At 46.7% G+C, this 22,216-nt stretch overlaps 1 protein-coding gene across 3 annotated transcripts in view; it reads left to right on the top strand.

Moving 5' to 3' along the window:
• The window catches only part of ANKHD1 (ankyrin repeat and KH domain containing 1), a 1,723,611-nt gene that overhangs the window by 1,286,290 nt on the left and 415,105 nt on the right, over positions 1 to 22,216 (top strand). For all 3 annotated transcript variants that reach the window (XM_069652665.1, XM_069652666.1, XM_069652664.1), the window contains exons 25-26: positions 475 to 637; positions 21,725 to 22,187. In XM_069652665.1, coding sequence (XP_069508766.1) covers positions 475 to 637; positions 21,725 to 22,187 — 626 coding nt within the window. The remainder of the gene's footprint in view (positions 1 to 474; positions 638 to 21,724; positions 22,188 to 22,216) is intronic.

Below are 22,216 nucleotides of genomic sequence, written 5' to 3'. Positions count from 1 at the left end.
TGGCGTGTGCGGTCGCTGGACCCCTTGGCTGGTATCTGGTCCATCTGGAAGGGCTACCAGGTGGCGCCCGTGGCTGTTGTGGGTTTGGAGTCTTGGTGCACTTGCTTCCTCCTGTCGATCGCGCCGTTGCAGTATACATGTGAGATACATGTTTTGTTTTGAAGTGTTTGTATGACCAAGTGGCCAGAATTTTATGATGTGGTATATTGAATAAATGTTATATTTTTGCAGGCCCGACTTATCCATCTTTGATATATGCTTGTTAAAATGGTGTAATCACTCTGTTTTGTTTATCTTTTGTCTCCAAGTAATTATGCAACATCTAAGGGTAGCTTTTTGTGGAACTTGTTTTTCTATGGTAATTTCTCCTGCTATGTCCATGGACCGGTAATCCGATAGTACATTAACAGTCTCATTTACTTTTCAATTTACAGTGAAATCACATTGCATATTATGTATACTTTTTCTTCACAGTCCAGGGAGGAAAACCGAAAACAAGCTCTTGCAGCAAAGAGAGAAAAACGGAAGGAAAAACGGAAAAAGAAGAAAGAGGAGCAGAAAAGAAAACAGGATGATGAAGAAACAAAATTTACAGAGGGGTTTGATCTGCAGGATGAAGAAACAAATGATCTTGATGGTGAGATACTATGTATATGCAAAGAGATGATGAAAGGCATTCTTATCAAAATTCATTTAGAAACTACACATTTTAGATTACATTAAATGTATCATAACTATAGTTTCCATTCAATGGGGCTATCACACAGATTACTGCTATAGAAAACACTACCAGGATTAGGTTGGGTCTGTATGTCTTCTGTTCACTTTTTTTTCTTTCAAATAAGCTTTATTGGTAGATTGTCATGGGTGGAACTTTAACAGAACACATTTACACTTTACTTAGTACACAGCTCACCATGACAAACTTGGAAATGTTTTGTTTCCCCTCCCCCCTCAACAGTATGAACAAATTTACCCCACTAATCCCCCCCCCCTTATTCCAAACCCCCTGCCAAACCCCCAACCCTTTTTTAAACAAACTAGGCTCTTGGGTAAGTTCAGCAGCTGGCTCGTCTGAACCTGCCTTAGTCTGGTTCCTTCCTTCATTCACGCCTCTTTCAGTTCAGAATCTGTCCTCCGCATTCGCTGATTTTCACCATAATCCCTCCCTGGGTCTGGTCCACCAATATCTGCTCCTTTCACGTTCCCCTCTCTCCAGCCTATAGTGCCTTTCTCCTCAATTTCCCTTTCTGCGCCTGTTTCCTGCCTCGATTCATGCTTGCTCCCTGGGCTTGGGGAGGGGGGGGGGTTCCCTTGGTCCCCCTCCTATTTGAGACCTCTCCGGATCGTGTATTTCTAGGAAGGCTGCTCATTGCAATGCTCTTGAGGAAGTTTGGCCATGCAGTTGTCTAGTGAGCTGCTCCATCTTGTATATATCCAGGGCTTTAGATGCCCATTGTTTTTCACTAGGAGGTTCCGCTCTTTTCCAGCCTCCTGCTATGCAGGCCTTAGCGCCACTAACGGCAGAAAGTGCGGGAACTTAAGGCAGTCCCCTTCCGTTACCTGTATCCCAAATAGTACTAGGAGGGGGTCCAGTTGCCCATCTACCCCATCCAGGTTCCTTATCCATCCCAGGTTCCTTATCCATTCCAACCCACCGATATTCTTTCATTACGCATCACCCTTATCCCTTGGTCCCTGTTCAGGAGTAGGTAGTCGATCCTGGTGTATGTGGGGCGGAGAAAAGTGTGTACCCCTCCACCCTTGGGTGTTGTCTCCACACATCTATTAGCCCTTGTGTCTCAAACATACGTCCCAGGTGCCCTGCTTCATCCTCTGTCTCCCCCCACACTCCACGCCCTGCGGTTCTTCTGTCCCTTGTTTCATCCGCCCAAGGGTTAAAGTCCCCCCACATGTATAGGTCGGCCTCCTGCTCCTATATTCATTGAGTGCTCTTGATATACTGCCTGCCCTTGGTTGGGTACATACACCGCAGCCAGAAGTACGTTGGCCCCTCCAGGGTCCCATGCAGTATTAGCAACCTTCCTTTCAATAGGCTAGTGGTGTCACATTCCCGCAGCTTGCATTCCTTGTGTATCACTATTTCGACTCGACCCCTCCCCCCCCACTTCTTGCCCTTCTTGGAGTCTCCTCATGCCCAGTGGACTTGACCGATCCCTTCCCCTCTTAACGCTCGCTCTTCCTCACGTATTAAGCGCGTTTCCTGCAGGGAAGAGCACATCAAGGGATGCTTTGCGAAATTCCCTGGCGACTAATGATCTTTTAGTGAGGGAGTTTAGACCTTTCACATTCAGTGTCCCCACCACCAGACACTCCTTTCAGCTTCACCTCTCCCCATTGCGAATGCACCACATTGACGACCAGCTCTTCCTCCTTAATCTGATGTGCGACTCAGTTCTTTCTTCCTCACCATTGTCTTGGGGGCCTAATTCCCTCATCGCTACTGTCGCTTTCCCCCGAACCATAACTATTGTAAAAACCCTACAATAACAATTTAACGGTTAATAACTGTAACTTGAATTCTAGAAGAGTCCTGGAGAAGCCCTCTCTCTCATTGAGTGCCACCTTGGAGTGGCGATGTTTGCCTCCCTCCAGCAATTCTTATTCGCTCTTGTATTTTCATTCCGGAGTACCAGTTGTCATCTCTTCTCTCACTTCGGTCTTTCTCTTGGGTTATTCTCCTTCAAGTGTTCCGGCATTTTGGGCATCTTGTGGGGTGATGGTCCCTTCAGCCACATGTATTTTCTGCCGTGTGTCCTCTCCTCCTCCTCTGTAGGCTGGGTGCTGTGCCTGACATATCCCTGCTCGTACTGGGTCCTTCGGGGTCCCTTAATTCAGAGTCTGCACCCACTGTGAGGTGAACAAGGGCTTGCTCTACCTCTTCTGCAGAGGATATGCGATATTCCACAGAGTCCACTTCAAACTGCAACGAGGACGGGTATTCCCACCTGTAGCTAATGCCTTTCTCTTGGAGCCACTTGGTAAGTGGTCTACAGACTCTGCGTCGGGAGAGAGTGAGGTTGGACAGGTCCTGGTATATCGTAAACTTGGATCCTTCAAAGTCAAGTTCCCTCTGCTGCTTTGCCCGGTTTAGTACTTCCGTCTTATCCTTATAGCTCAGGAACTTCGATACGATGGAGCGGGGACCGCTCCTGTATGGTCTGCCTCGTCTGTGTGCCGTTTGAAGCTGTACCTGCTTTCCTCCGTCAGCTTCGAACAGATGGTGTACCAGGGCTTGCACCTTCTCCTCCACTTGTCTTGGGGTTTCTCTCGCCGTTAGTTTCAGGCTCAGTATTCTTATGTTATTCCGTCTTTTTCTATTTTCTAGATAGTCCATTTTCAACATTACTTCCTCCTTGCGGAGCTGCAGTTCTGTCTGGCATCGAGCCTCCTTTCGAGCAAGTCTGCATTCAATTGGTTATGTTCTAGGCTCTCCACTTTGCTTTCGACTTTTGTCATTCTACAGGTTAGATCAGTGAGCGAGGTTTGTATATCGCCTGTTAGGGCCTTCATTTTTGCAAGTATGTGTCCCAAGTCATTGAAAACATGAACATATCTCTGTTGTTTCCTACGCCTTTCCCGCTGCTCCCGCCATCTGCTTCGGTTGCAGGTCACACTGTATGTCTCGGTGCTTCTCCTGTTTAATTCCAGGGGTCCCCTCCAGCTCCCTCCACCACCACTGCACTCCCTCTGTACTTCTTTCCAAATCTTTCTCTCCACTCCTTTTGTTCAACGTCCAATGCGGTTCCTCGTATCTACTGTTCTCCGCCTTCTCGTGTTCCAACTCTCTGCTTCACCTTTGCTGCCCCACTGCTTTCACCACTATGGCTCTGTCTTCCTTGGTTGTTCCTGGGGATGTAAATTCACCTTCCAGCCAACTCCTCACCTGTGTGGCCCCCCGGCCTGCGTGGTTGTCGCTTACTGTGCCATCGGCTCTTTTCTCATCGCCTTTGCAGACTGGGCTCTTATACTCCTGCGTGGTAGTCCCCGTGGGGTGGACCCCAGTCTCGGGTGTGTCTCTTCTTCTCTTTTCTGGTGGTAAGCGTATGTGGTCTAAGGGCCTCCGCCTCCCCAGGTTACCACTGGTTCACCTCCACTCACTGCTGCTGTGCTTCAGGCTCCTTGGTTAGCGTTGTTATCCCAGGAGTTTGGCCCTTGTTTGGCTTGGTTGACAGGTTCCCGCTTTGCACCGCTGCCCTTCAGCACCTCACTGTCTCTCTCCGGCCTGCTGCTGCCATCCGTGTATGTGGCAAGTGTTTTAAAAGTCTCCTGACACTGACATAGACCCTCTGTCCTCCCGGGGTGTTCCTGAGCTGCCTTTTGCTGCCTTGGGTGCTCTGCCATGCTCTTAGGCCCATTCAGTCCTCCTCCTGCTCTTGCTCGCCTTGTTTCTGTCCCTCTGGGAACCTTCCCCTTCAGTGTGGTTCGCCCTCCTTTAGTCTTGGAGGGTGTGACCCTTATGGAGTTTAACCCCTTTCTCCTCACTGGATGTTGTCCCTGGGGGGGCCTCTGCTCTCCTTTCCTTACGTGTCCCGCGTTGGAGGTGTTTGTCAGCCTTTTTGCATCCCAGAGACTTTGCTATGGCCTGTGGGCTCCACCCCACTCCCCGTTCTCACTCGATGGCTGCCGGCGGGAGGGGGGGGGGCCTGCAGCGGCAGAGTAGAGCTCACCGCGGGCTGCTCTCAGCGTGTTACCTTGAAGTGCATTGGTCTCCCCCCACCCGTGCTGGTCTTTTCTTGCCACCTGGTCTACTGCGCTTCACCTGGGGGCAGGAGGGACTCTTCCCGCCGATTGGGGCCAATTTTACCTTCTCCACGTTTCAGTTACTTTGCTTCGCGTGCAGCTGCAGACCCAGTCGCACTCCTTTCCAAACCGCCGCTCCTCTTCTCTCTGCCCTCTGCACCACAGCGCTGGCTTGCGGGGTCCTTCTCCAGCACCCTGCATGTGTGCCAGCTACCGGAGCTCCGTTTGTGGTCCCGCAGGTCTTTGACTGGTTCTATCGTCCCTCTCCTCGTCACGACCCAAGTCTCTAGACTCCTGGGCTGGTACGTGGAGGCGGCCCCGCAGGACTTGCCGACACCACGTTGCAGTGGCTATTTCTCGTGGTTCAATCTTTTTCCCTCGTGTGTCGTTCTGCACCCTTTGCTTGCTCGCTTGCCGCTGCCCAAGTCTGTATGCCAGGATATTTTGCGGTTTTCTGGATGAAAATGCACAATCGCCTCTCATTATTGCCGGTTGGAAGCGGGTGCTACACGTTTAAGCAGCCTTCAACTTCGCGCCCCCTAGCGGTTCTCTCGTCTTCAGTTCATTTTTGATTTTTAAAAAAAATGTACGATTGTCTATACTTCTATTACTCTAATTTTAGACTATCAAATTATTGCCACCTTGCTGTTTGGAGCCGAAATATGGGAAATTGGAATTTAGACTGATTGACCAAACAAATCTTTCATAGATTTACATTCTTTTTTTTTTTAATATTCCCCATAGTCGGGCTACGAATTCTCAGTAATATTAAAGCAGTTTCATTTAGAAAATAAGAAACCGCAGTCACTTTTGTGTTCTGAATTGTTTTGGGTGATTTACCCTCTAGCCAATAGGCAGTACCTCCTATAGCTTCACCCTGTAAGCCATCTTCAGATTCTCACTGCACATTCAAGTGTGGGAGTCCTCTACTAGTTCTCTACTTTCAATCAACGATTTGAGAAAAGTTCTACATTCAACAACCTTGCTGTTCACGTTTGAAAGCTTAACACAAGTCCTTTTTATTGTGTGGTTTCTAGAAGCTTTGCACCCATTTGGTACTTGTGAGAAACTTGAGGGTGTCCTTACATATACTCCCCTTGGATCTTCTATGGAGGTGGCCAGGGAAGGGCTAGCGCTTTTGGATCCCAACCCTGGGGGTGGACGAGCAAGGGAGGATCACTTGGGTGGAGGGTCCTTTGGGATTGGGGGTGGGAATGCACTCGGGTGAGACTCGGTATTCTACCTTATCCTTTCAGGAAGGAAACCCTATACCAGCCAGAAGTAGTTATGGGATTTTTTTCCTGAAAAGAATAGGTGATATTAACCTAAGAGGAAGAGGAGAATTGGGAATAAAGTCCCTTGGGGCAAAACACAGTATCCCCTTTATCCTCATGATAACCAGCCTAATCCTTCCCTGACCTTTTTGGATCATAATAAGGCAGTTCCCATTTATTCCCCTCTTGGTGTATCTAACAGTACTGAGATGAGGAAGAAACAACTGAGCGTAATAGACACCACTTACTCTCACTACTTTGGTACTGTGACGAAGATGTATAAATGTCAGGCATGTCCTTGTAATCAGTCAGGCAACCTTAATGGAATACACCTGCAGCCCATTGAAGGACCACAGGTGTATAAAAGGTTGACTGCAGATGCATTTAGAGGAAACTGGGGAAGAGGAAGTCTGAACAAAAGGTGCTGTGCAGGAACACGAGCAGCCAAGAAACCTACCAACATCCCTGGAGTCCTGCTGGTGGGACAATGGAGGAAGGAGATCCATCAGATGGCAAGGTGGGCAGCAGGCACTGCCGAGGAGCGGGGGCGGAGCTGCGCACGAGAGCCGTCATGTGCTGACCGAAGCACCCAGCAAACATGCTTTCCCGCCTGGGGAGAGGCTGCACAGAGGAGCTGCTGTGTCTGGGTAAGTGTCAGAGACACTACAATCACCCGAGCGGTCCAGAGGACTGCGATTAGAGTAGTGGTCCCTGAAAACCGGCAAAGTTGCCTTTATTGAATATCGAAGTGCATGAAACTGGCAAAACTTGCACCTATTGAATATCCAACTGAAACAAAAGACTATTCATTTGGAACATTGATTTACATGAAACCGCACAACTACTAAGCAATGAACTTGAAGCAAATTGGAAACTAAGGCTGAGTGAAAAGTTAGGGTCAGGGTTGAGAAACCACATGTTTGGCTGAATATTGAAGTACTCCAGGAGAGCTGGACGTTTCTGGTTGTCACTTGTAATGGGTGGATCGTACGATCCAACAACTGCACCTAGACCAGAGAACTACCACCTGTTGAATAAATAACTATTCAGAGCGAATGCAAGGTTCCTGGTTGCATGACCTGTAATGGGTGGACTGTGTGTTCTAACGACTGTGCCAAGACCAGAGAACCCCTACCTGATGACAAGGAAGTTTGCTGTTGTGTAGAAAGGAAAACTATCATTTGTTGCATATCAGATTTGGTCAAGAGAATCCTGAAATGTAAAGAATTTTTGAAATATAGTCTAAAGAACAAAGCTTCAAGATACTTCTTTTTTTGTCATCCTTTGATATTGCAATTGGCCAAGGGAACCCGGAGACGTGTTGCCCCGGAGCTATATGGAACTTGGGGAAGGGTATCCTGACCTTTATAAATGCATGGGACTTTATTACTTAAAGTCCACAAGAAGGTAAATTGAACATTGTAATTAACTTATTGACCTTTTGGTTAAAGAAGCTGAAGAGTAAGCCCGAGCTGGAAATGACTTAGTACTTTACTTTTGGAACACTGTTTAGTTAATGGGTGACATCCCTGCACATTGTTTTAGTGTTGACGGGAAGCATAGGTTTTGGACAAAGACTTTTCAGTTGAACTTCTGACACAGCGGTTCTTAGTTTGTTTCAGCATGGAAATCCTACCTAAGTATAGGGCTAGTTTGGCTTTACTCCATCCTGACATTTTCTTTAATACAAATATACATTCAATCTGTTGTCTGTCTCTCCTTCCACGACGCCAACCTCGCATACTCCCCTACTCCTACTGAGCACTGATCACTTGTGCACCCCCAGGGTCGAGCCTCTGGTGTTTCTTCATTTTTCACTCAGTATATATCTGAATCCAAGACTACAAATAGTCTTTTCAAGGCCTCTTCTACTTGCACTTCAAGAATATATATTTCTGATGTTTGTCAATCTGCTTAGAATCACATGCTGTGCATAGGTCCGATATCCAGTGGTCACTGCGGAGTATTGCATTTGGTTTTTCGTAGTCGAAAAAGGGGACGTCGACAAGGCGTGTCTGTAACACTATCCCTATAGTGACGTGCGTTGTACCCACAATCCCTCACGCGTCTAGGTCCTTCAGATTGTTTTTTTCCGCCCAGCTTATGGTCGCCTTACGCGGAGCTCCTAGAGAGACATTGCAAAACAATTACTACGGACCTCGGTCCTTAATATATACTTATTGTAAAGATCCCTCCCCTCGACGTTAGCTGTGAAGCTGTTTCTCCGCCGTGCAAGTTTTCGACGGAGGGGAAGAGACGGAGGAGATCCCTCGGGGCTGCCGAACACGTGGCCAGGCCTCGCCGGCCAACATACAGTAGGGAGAGTGGGGGTTCGAACTTTTTTCTTCTCGTCGAGAATCTTTCTTTCTCCCCTATCTTTCCCTTGGGGTTGTTATCACCAGTTTTTATTGCCTCAGCTATGGAGAGGACACCTTTTAAGTTTTGCCCACGCTGTAGGGGCAAATACACTTGGAAGGACAAACACAAGCTCTGTAATCGTTGCTTGCCCCTCGATCATAAAGAGGACAGCTGTGCGGCCTGTAAGCTCTTGAAACCAAGAACACTTAAAGAACGGAAAGTTAAAAGGTGGGCGGACTACGCTATGTCGAAGTCAGTTTCCTCACCCGCTGCCGCTGTTACAGAAAGTGACGAGGAGGGTGATAACTCGACGTCCGTTACGGAAGTCATTAACCCCCAGAAGGAGCGCTCGCGCTCCTCGACGTCCGTCCCCGGCCCCGACGGGCTCGGCTCACGCCCTGCTTATGGGGATGAACACCCCGGCGACAAGGACGCACACAGACCCCATAGGCATAAGCACACAACCCACGGCTCTTCTTCGTCGAGGACGAAGGATCCACCAGCGCCGAAGGGGACGCAGGGCACTCCGGCATCGACCTCAGACCGCAAGGGTCTCAAGCCCCACCTGCAAACGCAGCCGCGACCAGCGATTGGGCTTTCATCTAACACGGGCGCTACCTCAAAAACATCCGACGTAACGCTCCATAGAGCGGCCGTCGAAAAACAACGCGCAGCGCAGGCAACGCCGACTCCAGAACCCTCGACTGACGAACTTGTCGTCGAGAGTCTGGCGAAAATTGTTTCCGAGGATAAACGTAAGCGGACGACGAAACAGACATCGAATACCACACCTAAGGAAATAGAAACGCCGAAAAAGCACATAAGTAGCTAGGAACTGCCCCATTCATCTAAAGGCACTTCTGAACTACCGGAGGGCTTTTCTGAGGGCGACGGAAACCTTTTGTCGACGTTGTGGGAGCGTTCGAAGCGTTTTGAAGGTGATAACACTGATTTCCCCCATCTAGACTATTCAGGGGTTCCCCATGAGACCATGGAAAGACTCCATTCTTGTATGGAAAAGATGGAGAGGTTTTTGGGTAGCCAAAACCCACCCACACCCAAAAGACCAAGGGAATGGACCCAGGATGACCCTAGGGTCAAGATTCCTAGGCTGTTTACCCCTTCTACAGATGCATATGACCTCACTGAAGAGGAGCAATACCTCCAGGAAGATGAGTGTTTAGGTGGAGAGGAAGAACATGAGGAGGAGAGGTTTGAGGAAGACCCTTACACTAGCGCAGGAGCTTTTGAGGAAGATACAGCTACCTCACAGCCCTGGCACTCCCCATCAGTGCAGCCTTGGCAATCCCCATCAGTGCACTCAGACCCTGATGTCTTTCACCCTTCTCCTCCCAAGGACTCACCTATTGGGAACACCTCCCCCATAGATGACCAGCCTTCACTTAATGCACTATTGCGCAAGGCAGCAGCGCATTTTGAAATAGACACAGGGGAGACTCTTCCGGACATAGACTTTGTAGAAAAAGTTATCAAAGAAAAAGCCCCAGTCAGTCAGTCAGTCCATTCCACTCCTGGCTTCTATAAGGAGAAGAATAACTCCTTCCCTTTCCAATCCGGCCTTAGAGGGGTCAACCCTCGGATAGAAAAGCTCTTCAGCCCTTCGTCTTCGGACCCTCTGTACATCAGGGGACATTCTATTCCGGACTCTCTGGTAGTTACTAACGCAAGAAAGAGAGCGGGGGTACCACTATCTACTAGTGAGGCACCACCTGACAAAGAGGGCAAGAAGCTCTATGCACTTGGGAAGAGAATCACGACCTCCGCCGCCTTCTCAACTAGGATTGCGAATAACAATTCCCTATTAGCTAGCTACGCAGATGCACAGTGGAGCAAGCTGCGCAGCGAAGCAGAGGATGCACCTGAACCCCTGCGTTCACGCCTGTTGGCTACTATATCAGAGGGAACTCTTGTAAACCAGGGCATCGTAAAGAACTCCTTGGATGCCGCAGAGACAGCTGGACGTTCCCTGGTTCAGGGAATACTTCTCAAACGCCATGTCTGGCTGCGCAATTCGGGATTTAAGCCAGAAAACCAGGCTTCCCTAATAAATAAGCCCATAGAGCAAACACATCTGTTTGGAAAAGCAGTTGATGAGGCCCTAGAACATGCGAAGAAGGAGTTTGATACCATCAAGACTCTTGACCAAATTTCTAGGCCACCTAACAGACGCAGCTATGGCAATAGACGCTCCTTTCGTGGCCAACGCCAGCAGCAAAGCCAACAACAATTTTACTCTGCTACCAACTGGCCCTCTAACCAAAGCACCCAGTTCAGTCAAAGAGGCCAACGTCGTGGCAAAGGAAGAGGGCGCGGCTCCAGTCCAAAAGGCCCCACGCCCAATACCAACAAATGACCCAAAGATTCGGGTCCCCTCCCATGCATCACCGGTCGGGGGCCGGCTAACATTGTTCCTTTCAGCATGGGAGGGAATAACGTCAGACCGCTGGGTATTATCCACCATAGCCCACGGATACTGCATCGAATTCAACGGTTCCCCAAAATACAGACCCACACGGAACCGGCGCATGACACCGGAACACCTCACTATTCTTCTTCAAGAAGTAGAAGAGCTACTGAAAAAAGAAGCTATAGAGGCTGTCCCCCTATCGCAGGTAACAGAAGGTATTTATTCAGTGTACTTCCTTGTACCCAAAAAGGATTTAACCATGCGCCCTGTATTAGATCTGCGTCCAGCGAACAATTTTGTCAAACCCCAACCTTGCAGGATGTAATCCCACTGTTATCACAGGGGGATTACATGACAACACTAGACATGAAAGATGCATACTTTCATATTTTAATGTTGCCAGCGCACAGAAAATACCTCAGGTTCAAGATAGAGAACAAACACTACCAGTTCAGAGTACTACCCTTCGGGATAGCATCTGCACCCAGGGTATTCACGAAAGTACTGGCAGTGGCAGCGGCCCACCTGCGCAGATTATCCATCCCGGTTTACCCGTACCTCGACGACTGGCTCATAACAGGGGATTCTTACGAAACATGCTTCTCTAATACCCAAAGGACCGTAGACCTTTTGTCCCAACTGGGCTTCTCCATCAACGAAAAGAAGTCCAGCTTAGACCCCAGCCAAATCAAACAATTCCTAGAGGCTCTAATTCGAACAAAGGACGGCCTCGTCTTCCCCTCCAACGAGAGGGTCCAAAACATGCTGTTTCAGATCCCCCATTATGTGGCAGGTCGAGAGGTTACGGTACGCAAAGCAATGCGTTTGCTAGGGATGATGGCGTCATGTATTTATTTGGTACCTCACGCGCGCCTGCGCATGCGCCCAATGCAAGAGTGGCTCTACAGCCAGTGGTGACAGGCCAGCGGACAATGGGACGATCTAGTGGTGGTCTCGCAGGCCTTGGTTCTCTCGCTACGGTGGTGGACAAAGGAAAACCTGTTATTAGGGAAAACTTTTGCCACACCCGCAGTGGAAGCCACTCTAACCACAGACGCATCCCTTACAGGATGGGGGGCTCACCTATCCCATCAGACTGCTCACGGAGTGTGGACTCCGAGCTTAGCTTCCAAACATATAAACCTGCTGGAACTATTAGCAGTGTTCAAAGCACTGAAAGCCTTTCAGGAACACTTACAAGGAAAGACAGTGATGGTCCTCACAGACAGCACCACAGCCATGTACTATCTCAACAAGCAAGGGGGCACTCACTCTCCAGGACTGTCCAAGCTGTCCCAGAATATATGGAAGTGGGCTCTCAAACACAACATGTTCCTACTATCACAACATGTACCAGGGGAACTCAATCTGCTAGCAGACAAACTCAGCAGAGACTTCCCCCTACCCAAAGAGTACGAATGGCAATTGCAAGAAGACATCGTCTTAAACGTCTTCACACAATGGGGTTTCCCGGAAATAGACCTGTTCGCAACCCTGGAGAACTCACAATGCCAAAGTTACGCCTCCAGGTACCCCCAGAACCAGTCCAAGGGGAACGGTCTGTTGATTCAATGGTCAGGGAAATTTGTTTACGCCTTTCCCCCGACTCCCCTCCTCAACAAGGTGGTGCACAAGATGCACCAAGAGCAGGTGACCATGATACTAGTGGCCCCAATGTGGGCCCGGCAGCCATGGTTCGCTCACTTGATGGAGATGTCCCTATCTCCCCCAATCAAACTTCCTTGCCCGTACAACATGCTGTCACAAGACAAGGGCAGGACACTGCATCCATGCCCTCAGACCATGAACTTAGCAGCCTGGCTCCTGAGATCATAGAATTTGGACATTTACATCTCCCTCAGAGATGTATGGACATCCTCAGGGAAGCCAGAAAACCTAATACCCGCCACTGCTATTCTAGCAAGTGGAAAAGATTTGTCATCTGGTGTAGAAGTAAGAACATCAACCCGGTTGACTGCTCTGCCACTAACATTATTCTGTACTTGACCCATTTACTATATTCAGGTCTAGTGTTTAATTCCATTAAAGTCCACCTAGCGGCACTTTCTGCATACACCACTTCCCAACTTAAAGTGTCGTGGTGGAAGATACCAGTTATAAAGGCCTTCATGGAAGGGGTAAAGAGAATACACCCCCCGATAGCTAGCCAGGCTCCCGGATGGGACTTAAACGTGATACTTTCTAGACTCATGGGCACTCCTTTCGAACCCATGCACAAGGCAACTCTTAAATACCTCACTCTTAAGACTGCTTTCCTAATAGCTATCACCTCCATTAGGAGAGTAAGTGAACTACAGGCTCTTTCTGTATTAGACCCCTTCGTATCAGTCCACAAGGATAAGGTGGTTCTTCGCACACACCCAAGGTTTGCACCAAAATTCATCTCTAAATTTCATGTAAACCAATCTATAGAACTACCAACGTTCTTTCAAAACCCTTCCAACTTGGGAGAAAAAAGTCTGCATACACTAGATGTACGCAGAGCTGTCATGTTCTACATGGAAAGAACCAGATCACTGAGAAAGACTAATCAGTTCTTTGTCTCGGTGGCAGCAGGAAGAGAAGGAGATGCAGTCTCTAAGTCCACTATATCTAGATTGATTGTACAATGCATCACTCTCTGTTACACTCTTGCTAAGAGAGAACTACCCTTCAAGCCAAGAGCACATTCCACTCGAGGCACTGGGGCATCCATAGCATTCATTGCAAATGTTCCCCTTGAGTCCATCTGCAAAGCGGCTACCTGGAGTTCTGTGCACACCTTTACAAAACACTACTGTCTAGATGCACACTCAAGATCTGACTCCCAGGTGGGACAGGCAGTATTAAGACATCTTTTCTCTACTGTTCCTTCTCATAACCCACCGCCAACTCCGGGTACTGCTCGCTAGTCTATGCACAGCATGTGATTCTAAGCAGATTAACAAACATCAGAAGACAATGCATTACTTACCGTAAAAGCATTTCTGATGGTTGTATCTGCTTAGATTCACATGCGCCCACCCTTCCTCCCCGCTCGGATGGAAGGAACATAGACTTCCTTTTATATCTCTCTCTTCTGTACTCACTCACGTCTAGAAGGCTCCCTCAGGGCAGAAAAATACAAACAGAGGGACCTCGACGCGTGAGGGATTGTGGGTACAACGCACGTCACTATAGGGATAGTGTTACAGGGATAATTGTTGGGATACCCAGGCCCTGCCATAGGAATCAATGGATTCCTGCACAAAGGCAAGATGGCCACTGGTGGCCTCTTGGATTCCTTTGTCTTACCTCCTTGTTTCCCAAAATCCTGAGACGCCCTGGCTCTGTTTCCTTCCCTGAATGGTTGTTGGGTGGAAGGACCATATATGGCTCTGGGGCTGCCTCCGGCCAGACTGGCTGGAGATTTCAGAGGGACTGCTTGTTGTGGATACTCCCTTGGGGTGGAGCCTACCTGAATCTAGTGAGTAGTCATGCTTTGTGTTGAGTGTCTGGTTTTGGCTGTGACACACAATGCCTGAGCCATCCCCCACTGAAACTGGAACAAATGCAGTGTGGTGCACTGAAAGGCTGGGGAGTAGCCCCCAAACAACATTCTGTGTTGTGTATGTCAGGTTTCTGGTGAATAGCCTGTATGCCTGTTAGCCTGATTGGGTGCTGTCTGCATGAATGCACTTCTGTACGATTGGGTGGCTGAGCCTGAGTGAATGGGGAGTGTTTAGTATCACAGGGGGCCTCATACATCCTTGTCAGAAGCTGTAACAAGAAACCTGAAGCTAGTCCTCTTAAGCTTGCATCCTGAAGTCCAGTTGGAGGAAGAAGTCTGCGGCTGCATCGCTTCACCAAATCTGAAAACTGCTGTGCTGACTTGAGGACTGAACCAGAGGACCTGGATAGGCAACCTCTTACCAAGCTAAGAGAGAAAATTGTGCAACTGCTGCTCTTCACCCAAAGTATCCTAGAAGCAAGTCCTGTGTGCCTGCCATCTGGAGAAGGGGTCTTCGTGGGTCCAGAAGAGTGCTTGAAGCCAAGACATTAATCTACATCACCCAGAGGTATGTTTGTGACTGCTGGAAGCCAGGTTGCTGTGTATCGCCCAGAAGAGGGATTGAGGGTACCCTGGCATAGTGCTGCATGACACCCAGAGCTGTAAAAGTTCCAAATTGCTTGAGAATCCTAAAAGCGGCATCCCTGCCATGGTATCTGTCCACTTGTCAACACAGGAGAAGGTTCAGGGTCTGCCGATGGGGTTCCTACCACCAAAATCCAAAGAAGACACCCCGAGTGTCTGAACATGGTTAGGATCCGTAGTCCAGAGGTTGGTTGTGTCTAGGTCGCCAGAAGCCATTCAGAGGACTGTGCTGCGGCTGCTGCACCGAAGAACCGAAAGGCAGTAAACTGCGAAATCCTGACACCTACTTCAGCCAGGCCTTATCGAGGTTCACAGCATGTTAGTTTCACCTTCGTATGATATCCACAGCTGGCGTAACGACCCACCAACGGAGGCCACCACGAAGACTGAAAGTGCTGCCTTTGCGTCATTGCCTAAATTAATTCTGCTCGCCATGCACATCCCAGTGACGACTCCTTCCAAAGGGGGTCCATCCTTGAGGTCTATCGTCGAGTAAGGCCAAAAAACTACACCACTTCGCCTGCCAAGGTTCTGTGACGAGCAAGAGCATCTTTCACTCTCGGCAATCTATGGATCCCAGCTTTGTCTGGGTTTGTGTTCTCTTGTGGCTTCCCACGTACTTTGGAGATAGTAGGTTCTGTGGGAAAGAAGAAGAGCATTATTGAACATATGTGGACTGGGCTGTAATAGACCAGATAAAAGTAAATCTGAACTTTTACCTTTCTCACACAGTATTGCCTATCTACTTTAAAGAAAGCATTCTGAGAATGTTCCTAATCTAACCTGGATTTCTACACTATATCTATGCCATTATCCAATGCTTTATGGTTCCTATGCTTATTGATAACTCATCAGTTAGTTAATTCTAAATTGAATCTGAAGTATATTGTGGTGCCGCATAGATGTGTCAATATTTTCTATTAGGATAGTGTTACAGAGTACAAAGTGAGTTATGTATTGATGTATATATTTGCTTGAACCTTATTTATCTAAACATTGTTGGTAGTAATAAAAGCACTGTTAGCATATAACCTAGTGTGTGGACATTCCTTTCAGGAGGCTTGGGGATTCTCTGTATGTACTTAAGAGCCAGCCTGCATCACCTTCGTAGAGTCTCAACCTTGGTTGCTTGTCCATTGCTACCACATAGAGAACCTTGGCCGGGGTGCTCTGTGCTTCTACCCTAACTGTATAGGGGGCAGAAATACATACATATACGCACCTACGGTCTTTATACCGGTGGCAGAGCAGTGGTTTTAAAACTGCATTTTCCTTGCTACTACAAAATGTCCACACTTTTGGTAATTGAGGTTCTAATGGTATATACTATAAAAACATCACTACAAACAATGGTACCTATTGCAAATGGTAAATTGACTAGATTGAACGTAGAAGCTCTACAGAGTGTTTATTATTTATACAGCGCGCCACACCCTGAGGTATCTGGGCGCTTATCAAGACAGCTTAGTATACATACATATGAATAGGCATAGATACACATTACAATGTATGAAGGGTTAAGAGCAATAGATCAGAAAAAAAAGTCAAAAGCAACAGTTGTTAACACAGACTAAGTGTACGTAGTTAACAGTGAAATAATGTCGGTATAGGGCCAGTAGAGCCTAAATGATAGTCGAGCAGTGTGTGCAGTGTCCTTTGTGAAGAGCCATTTTTTGGTATTGGTCCTGAAGCTATGGAGGTTCCGGTCAGTGCGTAGGTTCAGTGAGAGAGCATTCCAAGCCAAGGCTGCTTGCACTGGGAAGCGATATAGGTTATAGCGAGGCGGGAGTTTCCATAGGATGTTGGCTGATCTCGACGGTCTTGATGAGGTTTTGGGGACAATCAGATATTTAGGGGCAGCATTCTGAAGACATTTGTGGGAAATGGAGACAAGTTTAAAGAAGATTCTATATCATATATATATTTCTCAAGTGCTTGTAACTTGGGAAATGGACTTTGAGGATAGGTCTAGGGCAGAGTGCTGCCCTTGTGGATTACCAGCCTTATTGTGATACTCCTGATTAAAGGGGCGGGGGGGCTCTGAAGGGGACCTTGGGATTGCCACTTCTCCTGCCCCATCCATTTCCCAATCCCCCCTCAGCCCCCCCCCCTCACAGTCCTTACAAAGAGTTTGAGCTTTGTCTAGTTTCTTTGGGTTTTTACAATTCAGTAAAGATAAGGCTTCCTTGAGGATTAAACCTTCGTTCTTCCAAAAGTGGTATCAGAATTTGCCTTACCTGTATATTTTCCACCATCTTTCCCCATTGAAGACTGAGGAAAGATTACAGAGACTAGTGTAAGGAAGGCATAAGGAAGGCATGGTATCAAAAGTAAGACAGACACAAGTGACCACAGTTCAAGGGCGTTTATTGAACTTCAAGGGTATATTCAATGCCTATCTAAACCTAAATCTACAGATGTGAGCAAGCTACGACAGGACGTAGCCAAGGACATACAGACGTAGACAGGACGTAGCCAGGACAAGCTACGACACGACTAGGACAATGCAGTCCTAGTGGTGTCTTGTCAAAATAAAAGGGCTTATACTAAAAAACCCTTATGCCAATCCTTGCCTCTAAATAGAAACAGCGTGGGGGATAATGTTACAAAAATGAAGTGTTCAAAATGATATGTCAGGATGTTCAGGCCGTTGGCCTCCCTTCCCCACGTTGTTCGCACTGGACAAGGCGGTTTACTCGAGGGTAGCACAGTTTCTGGCTTCTTTAGCACAAGGATACAGTTCAATCATAACATCAGGACCTTCTGTATGCAGGTCTCTACTCCTCAGTTTCTTCCTTCAGAGGACCTGATACACCCAAACAAAATCGATAAGTTCTTATCTTCTTTGGATTTCTACAAGTATTCACTTTAGGTGATTCACTTTTCACCCAGATCCCCCTCACTCTGGCTCAGATCTCTTTAGCGCAATGTTTACAGGATATTCTTTCGGATGACTCACAGTTCACCCGGATCCCCCTCAGCTGTACTCGGATCCCATTTTAAACACAATTGGTCTCCTTCAGCTGGGCTCGGACCAATTTCAATCAAGTATTGAAGACTTTCGTATGTGCACAGGGTTGAAATTGACATGTTGTAGGACCACTTCGATTTTACAATTTCTCTTTACATTTGTCCCTTTTGGGTTCGGATACCTAACAGGGACTTTCGAATGAGCACACACATGCCACCGGACCACTCTGTTTACGTTATCTGTCTTCGCTTCAAAGTTCAGACACTCATTTAGTGCATTCATTATGTTTGCATCACTTGCCACATAACGCTTCATGCACTGTCCTCTTGAACTTCCTTCATGCAATGTTGCCACTTGCAACCTTGTGTTCCAGACAGTCCGGGTTGATATGTCTCCCCAGCTCACAGGCTGTGCTGCCTTCACTGGCTTTTGTTCGTTGTAGGAGCCAAGGACAGTACCACAGCGGCAACCGCTTCTCTCCGCCAATGCGCGAGCACCCTGGGTTCCTCCAAAACGCAATGCAGGAGTCTTCAGCTTTGATTCCTGGTCTTATGGTTTATATTCTCAAAGGCTCATAAAAGTTACGGTCTTAAAGTGAAAAGGTCAAGGGCTCATCATTTTTGGTCTCGCCGTCTTTCGCCTTGTATTAAACTGCCATCTTGGAGCTTCTGTGTGTGTTTTGCCTCGCTCAGAGTGTGCTCTCGTGCTGTCTTTTTTTTATCCTTGTGGGGGAAGTGTGATGGAAGTCAGGTGTGTGTAATGATCAGGAATTGCCTGACCATCGTGTTGGGACATATCAGCTATACGGCTCAGGTGTTAGTCTGTTTTGCCTCACAGTGAGTGGTCAGTAAGAAAGTATTAGTGTTGGAAAGGGGGTGAGGGAGTCTGTTGAATCCCTAACTATCCTACCTGGTAGGATGGGGTGAAGGTGTTATAGGGAAGGGGCTACTGCGTCTCGCTGCCCGGTGTCCCACTTCCACTCCCCAAAGACCCCACCCTCCATCCCTGGTCCACCCACAGGAACTGGATCCAAAAGTGATGGCCGTGTCCTGGCCACCTGGACGACAGATACCCGGGGACTAGCGGATGAGACACCTTTTGGGTTTCTCACGCTAGACACCATGAGGACATTATATTCTACTTATCCAGAACACAAGATTTTAGAATGACTGGCTGTTCATAGACTATGCCAACCCAAAAAAAGGAAAGGCGGTATCCAAGAGAACCATTCCCATTGGGTGATATGCATAAACTGCTACTGGTAGGCAGACAAGCAAATACCTGAGGGCATGAGAGCTCACTCAACAAGCAGTATGGGGTGGATGTCTGTTCTGCAAAGAGGAGTACCAGTTACAGATGTCTGTCATGCAGCAACTTGATCCTCCATTCATTTTCAAAACCCTATTTACTACACTTGATGTCCAAAAATAATGCAGTTGTAGGGATATCCTTCACAGAATGTTGGTATAATAATTAGTTCCATACATTTCTTTTAGGTGACCGCTTTGTGAATATTTCAGAAGATGGTACATTTGTCCATTATAAGAACAAATTACTTACCTTTGGGAATGGTTATTTGATGGGCACTGTAAACCTCCCACAGATTCCCCATTACACTCCCACCTGCCCTTCTATTGGAACTATTCTTCCGAATACATTTTTAGGCGAGAATGACGAGTGACGATAATAATCTTGTCTGTATCGTCATTGGCCTGGCTGGTGAGGAGAAAGTCGGAACTGAGGAAAAAGTTATTGATGGCTCTGTACAAGCATGGAGATGGCACTATTGCCAGACAAGAAAGTCAAGATTAACGGGTCAAAGACAAAGCCGATAAGCACCACATATTGGCTAAAGAAGCTTTCCGGTATGGACTGTGTCAACTGGATAGATCTTTGGGAGCAATACTGTGCCCACCAGAAGGAACATTACTGAATGAAAGTAATTTGTTCTTTTGATCCATACTGATATTCGTCAGACTGATTCCTCCATCACCCTCTCCTTCCTGCCCTCACTTATGATGGCTGATTAGAATTTTTGTAAAAGCTCTTTATTGACTAATTGATAGTGCTCCATTGGTTTTGCTCCAAAATATTGCACTGAGGAAATGTCGTCAGCGGCTCACGGTTTATATGGTGCTGATGCCACATCTGGTATGTGACTGAGCTGGCCTCTGAGTTGCTTGGCACCACCTACTGGTAGAGTGGAAATGCTTCCATAGCGGACTACTTTGGGATAAACTTCAAATGTGGGGAATCTTCGGGAGGAATATGTGTTTCCATCGGAAAGGACATTGCTGGCATATAATCAATTTGTTTTTTAGGCTAATGTGAATTCCAGAGGAACTGTATTCTTTAAAATATGAATCAATGCAGTGTCACTTTATGGTCTTCATCATTATGTTATTGTCCAAAAACCTTCTCCTAAACAGGGGTCTAAATATACTGCCAGCTTCTTTAATGGACAACCCTTTTGAATGTATGTCCTTCTGTCTTGGACGTGTCTTTCTTGGTGCCATAAAATTGGCAAGACTATTTAACATGGTTAATTATCTCTCTTGCTCTCTCTCCACAAAGCCTTACATTTTCCTTTACACAGAGAAGTGGTCCTCTCTCTGATTCCATCTTTCCTCCCCAAAGTACCTTCTAGCTTCCATATTAATCAAGAGAGGTTTTTTTTTCAGCCTGTACCTCATGCTGCATCAGCTGAGCTGCATCAGCTGAGGTAACTACAAAATCTGCATGTTTCGAAGTCCTTGAAGTTTTACCTTGTGAAGACCTAACCATTTAGATCTACAGATCTGAGGCAGAACTCTAAAGGGGTATTCTTGGTTTGTTTTAGGTAAAGCCTTTGTCATCATGCGTGCTATCACTTCCTGATCCTGTATGTGAGAATGGAACTAGAGGTTAAGTACACTTTTGAGTTACTTGATTTCTTTCCATCTGACACTCTGTGGTGGTAGTAAAAGAAAAACAATTTGTGATGAAGGTCACATTTTGAAGGTTTTTGCAACCTTCACCTATTCACATTAGAACTGTATCCTTCTGGCACAAATTGAGACATAGGGATTCCCCTAACATCCAAATCTGTTATCCGAATGCAAAGTGTTGGGTGTACCGTTTAAGTGCTGCTGTAACTGTACTATGTCAAACAGACAGATATGCAAACATGGACATTGTGTGCCATCATTTTCTTCAATATTCTTATTTTGTAATCCAATGTACAGTAAGTTTGAAAAGCGTTCAAAATGCGCCCTCGCCATTACCCAATGGTGAGCAATAATTGACTCTTGGGGAGTAGGAACTGTTTTACTGTTGCATTTAGAGAATTGAGGGTGTGACTGGCATATTATTCCTGGCTAATAGATTATAACTAACTTTTTAGCCCTGTTTAGAGCACATGTGTGTAGCTTCTAATAAAACATGTTCCACATAACTGCAGAGCAGTTTACATGGGGCTTTTCTAAAGTAAAATGAAAACTATAATGAAATAAAATAATGACATGTTTAAATAAATGCACCTAGCTTAGTCAATCATGCTTTTGTATTAGTTACTGAATTTGCTGGAAAGGCAAGACTTGCAACGTTTTTGAATGTTTAAAAGGGAGTTTTGTATTATAGCTACTATGATTTTAGAGGTTCATTTTAAGTAACAAAGTTATGAAGATAGTATGGCTATGGATTGATGAATTGTATGCATTTGAATTTTTAGTGTATGCAATGTTTGTATTCTGTCTGTATAGAGGTTTTGATAAACCAAAATAATTAGTTTTTTTAAAACATGTTCCCCCTTTTAGTAGAGGAAGATGTTCCAATAGAGCCTCCCTCTGCAACAACGACCACCACCATTGGTATATCTGCAACCTCAGCAACTTTTACAAGTGCCTTTGGAAAAAAGAGAGCCAATGCTGTCACAACGCCAAGCACAAACAGAAAAAACAAGAAAAACAAAACAAAGGATACCTCCCAAAATGTTGAAATAATAATGCAAGATGAGCATATGTCTTTAGCACAACAAAGGGCAGATAAAAATAAAATAAATGGAGAGCCAAGAGGTGGAGGTGTTTGTACTGGTGGAACCAGCGATTCTGATAATCTGGACAGTACAGATTGCAATAGTGAGGGCAGCAGTGGGGGGAAAAGCCAAGAGATGCACTTCACGTCTGAAATGAATGCAATTGCTGACAGACGATTTGCCTCCGTACTACTTGGATCGCATGACGAGAAAACCACCATCCCTGCGTCAAGAAGTCAAACTGGGTAAGCATGTATGAATATTTTGGCAAACT

Source organism: Ambystoma mexicanum, chromosome 3p (assembly GCF_040938575.1).
Source record: "Ambystoma mexicanum isolate Mex_15411 chromosome 3p, UKY_AmexF1_1, whole genome shotgun sequence".
Lineage (NCBI taxonomy): Eukaryota > Metazoa > Chordata > Amphibia > Caudata > Ambystomatidae > Ambystoma > Ambystoma mexicanum.
This window is presented reverse-complemented; position numbering and strand designations above follow the sequence as displayed.